We start from the raw sequence: 2209 nt of genomic DNA, 5'->3' as shown, positions 1-2209 counted from the left end.
TTGTTTTCCACATAACATCTATTAATGCCCAATTTTTAATAATAACTAATAACAGTAGTATATAGTTCTAAGATAGACAAGGCTACATGCTGAGACCCCATCTCAAAAAATTCTAAATAAATAAATAGTAATGGTAGGAGATGAAGTCCTGTACCTTCCCTCTTGGGATATAGGTCATCCTTTTGTTCAGTGTGCTCACACTGTATACACTACCCACCTCCATTTCTGAAACCACCTCCGTTATCAAATCAACTGATGTACTAATGAAATGCTTATGTTCGAATAACACTTTTAGTATAATAAGACACAAATTTTTAGTATGATAGGTTATGGTTCTCCTAGCATTCATCACTAATGTCCCTAATTTATAAGTTATAATTCACAGATATCTACACTTAGAAAAAAACCATAGTATATAGAGTTTGATGTCATCTATAATTTCAAGCATCCTCTCAGTGTGCTATAATATGTACAATGCAGATAAGAAAAGACCACTATGTCGACTGTCAAATTCATTAAAACATTGTTCTAATCTCTGAAAAAGTGAATACGATAAAATTTAATTCAGGATTTTCACACTGCTCGTCTTTAAACGTCATCCAACTGCAAATTCGGATCCTTGTGCATTGCCTTCTTGCTTGAGGGATAAAGTTCCAGAGCAATCCAGAGTGGCTGCACACACCAGAGAGTGTGTGCAGGCTTCCTCTTTATCTGAGACTCCGCCCTCCCCGTTGCCTTTCTCCTTTTCCCTCCACCCCACTGCAACCCTTGGGCCCGCCCCGTGGGGCGGGGTCCTTCCCGGAGGCTGCGCACTAGGGCCCTTAGCGGACACGCCTCCGATTCTCGGGCTATGACTGGCTGCTTGCTCCTGCTTGCTCAAGGCTTCTCCTTGGCTTTCTCTCTTCACTGCAGAATGGGGCCGGCTCCGCGCATCCTGGAACTGTTCTACGACGTGCTGTCCCCCTACTCCTGGCTGGGCTTTGAGGTGACGCGGGGCAGCTGCGCGGGCTGTGGCCTGCGAGGCGAGTGCAGAGTGAGGCACAGGTTACCGGGCTGCAGAAATTCCTGGCGATACCCTCGGGGCTAGAACAGGGTTCAGACCTTTCCCAGGTTGAAGTTCACTTTGTGCCTTTAAACGGACCTTGACTCCTCCAAGTAGGGTCCTGGTCCTAACTAAGGTCAAATACTCTCTTTCCACAGACCCTAGAAAGAACATGGGCAACGCCAGTGAAGCTAGGTCAAGTTCTAGGAGGGGCATCAGGGGTGCTAGGACTCTCTACAGGATGAAAACCATACGCTCGGGTATGCATTCTGGAATCTATTTCAAAGAGCTGAGAGTTTTTTCCTATTCAACCAAGCCGTTCAGTGTGGAGTAGCCATCCCTGCCTTGCACTTAGAGCCAGGAGACAGCCCTGTAGGCCACTTAAGCCATATGTTCTCAAATGCTACACAGGTTCCCCTTCTTACCTCTACACTTGTAGGTCCTATGCAGATACCAACACCTCTGGAATATCAAGCTGCAGTTGCGGCCCGCTTTAATCGCTGGAATCATGAGAGACAGTGGTAAGCATGAAGGAGCCTCCCTCAGTGGACAAGGAGACTTGCTCTCTGTGGTCAGAGGGCCTGTCCTGCACTGAGTATGCAGAACTCAGACCAAGTTAGTAGTTTGCTTTTTACAGGAGTGGTTCCCCAAGCCTGAGACCCTTATGTCCACACTCAACTACTTGTCTTCACTCTCCACTGCCAGGAAACCAGCCACCAGCTCTGGTTCCCCGCAAAGGCCAGTATATAGTCAACGAGATTCCTCTCCTGAAGCAGCTCTTCCAGGTTCCACTCAGTGTACCCAAGAATTTCTTTGGTGAGAGTGTTAAGAAAGGTAAGGAGGAGGCTGGAAAAGATTACTAAGCAGTTAGCACACACACTAGCTGCTCTTTCAGAGGTCCTAATTTAATTGCCAGCACCCACATGGTAGGTTACAACCATCTATAACTCCAATTTCAGAGGAAATAGAAATAAATAAATAAATAACAGAAGACAGTATGAGCATTTGGGTATCTAGTGGAAAACAGACCAGTCAGGGGCTTTCTTAGGATATCAAGAGGTAAAACATGCTTGGATAGGCATCAGCTAGTCAAAAGTGAGAAGAGGGCAGAAACAATGACTGAGAAAAGGAAATCCATTATGAGAAACTGGGATTGGATTAAAGACT

General features: G+C 45.7%; 1 protein-coding gene across 1 annotated transcript; it reads left to right on the top strand.

Annotated features, from left to right (window-relative positions):
• The first annotated feature begins 838 nt into the window (after positions 1-838).
• LOC114616007 (glutathione S-transferase kappa 1-like) lies at positions 839-2187 on the top strand. Its single transcript, XM_028761562.1, has 3 exons — positions 839-985; positions 1482-1563; positions 1748-2187. The coding sequence occupies exons 1-3, from the start codon at positions 851-853 to the stop codon at positions 1903-1905; spliced, it is 375 nt and encodes a 124-aa protein (XP_028617395.1). The 5' UTR covers positions 839-850; the 3' UTR covers positions 1906-2187.
• Positions 2188-2209: the final 22 nt, after the last annotated feature.

This window comes from Grammomys surdaster, unplaced genomic scaffold (genome assembly GCF_004785775.1).
Source record: "Grammomys surdaster isolate TR1022 unplaced genomic scaffold, NIH_TR_1.0 222474, whole genome shotgun sequence".
Classification (NCBI taxonomy): Eukaryota; Metazoa; Chordata; class Mammalia; order Rodentia; family Muridae; genus Grammomys; species Grammomys surdaster.
The sequence above is the reverse complement of the archived record's forward strand: the minus strand, read 5'-3'. Positions and strand labels throughout refer to the sequence as shown.

Bases quoted from the DNA above. Each gene is read 5' to 3' on its own strand.
- LOC114616007 (XM_028761562.1), top strand. From the start codon at position 851: ATGACTGGCTGCTTGCTCCTGCTTGCTCAAGGCTTCTCCTTGGCTTTC. The intron at 986-1,481 runs GTGACGCGGGGC...CTACACTTGTAG, and splicing joins ACTCCTGGCTGGGCTTTGAG to GTCCTATGCAGATACCAACA. The intron at 1,564-1,747 runs GTAAGCATGAAG...CTCCACTGCCAG, and splicing joins TGGAATCATGAGAGACAGTG to GAAACCAGCCACCAGCTCTG.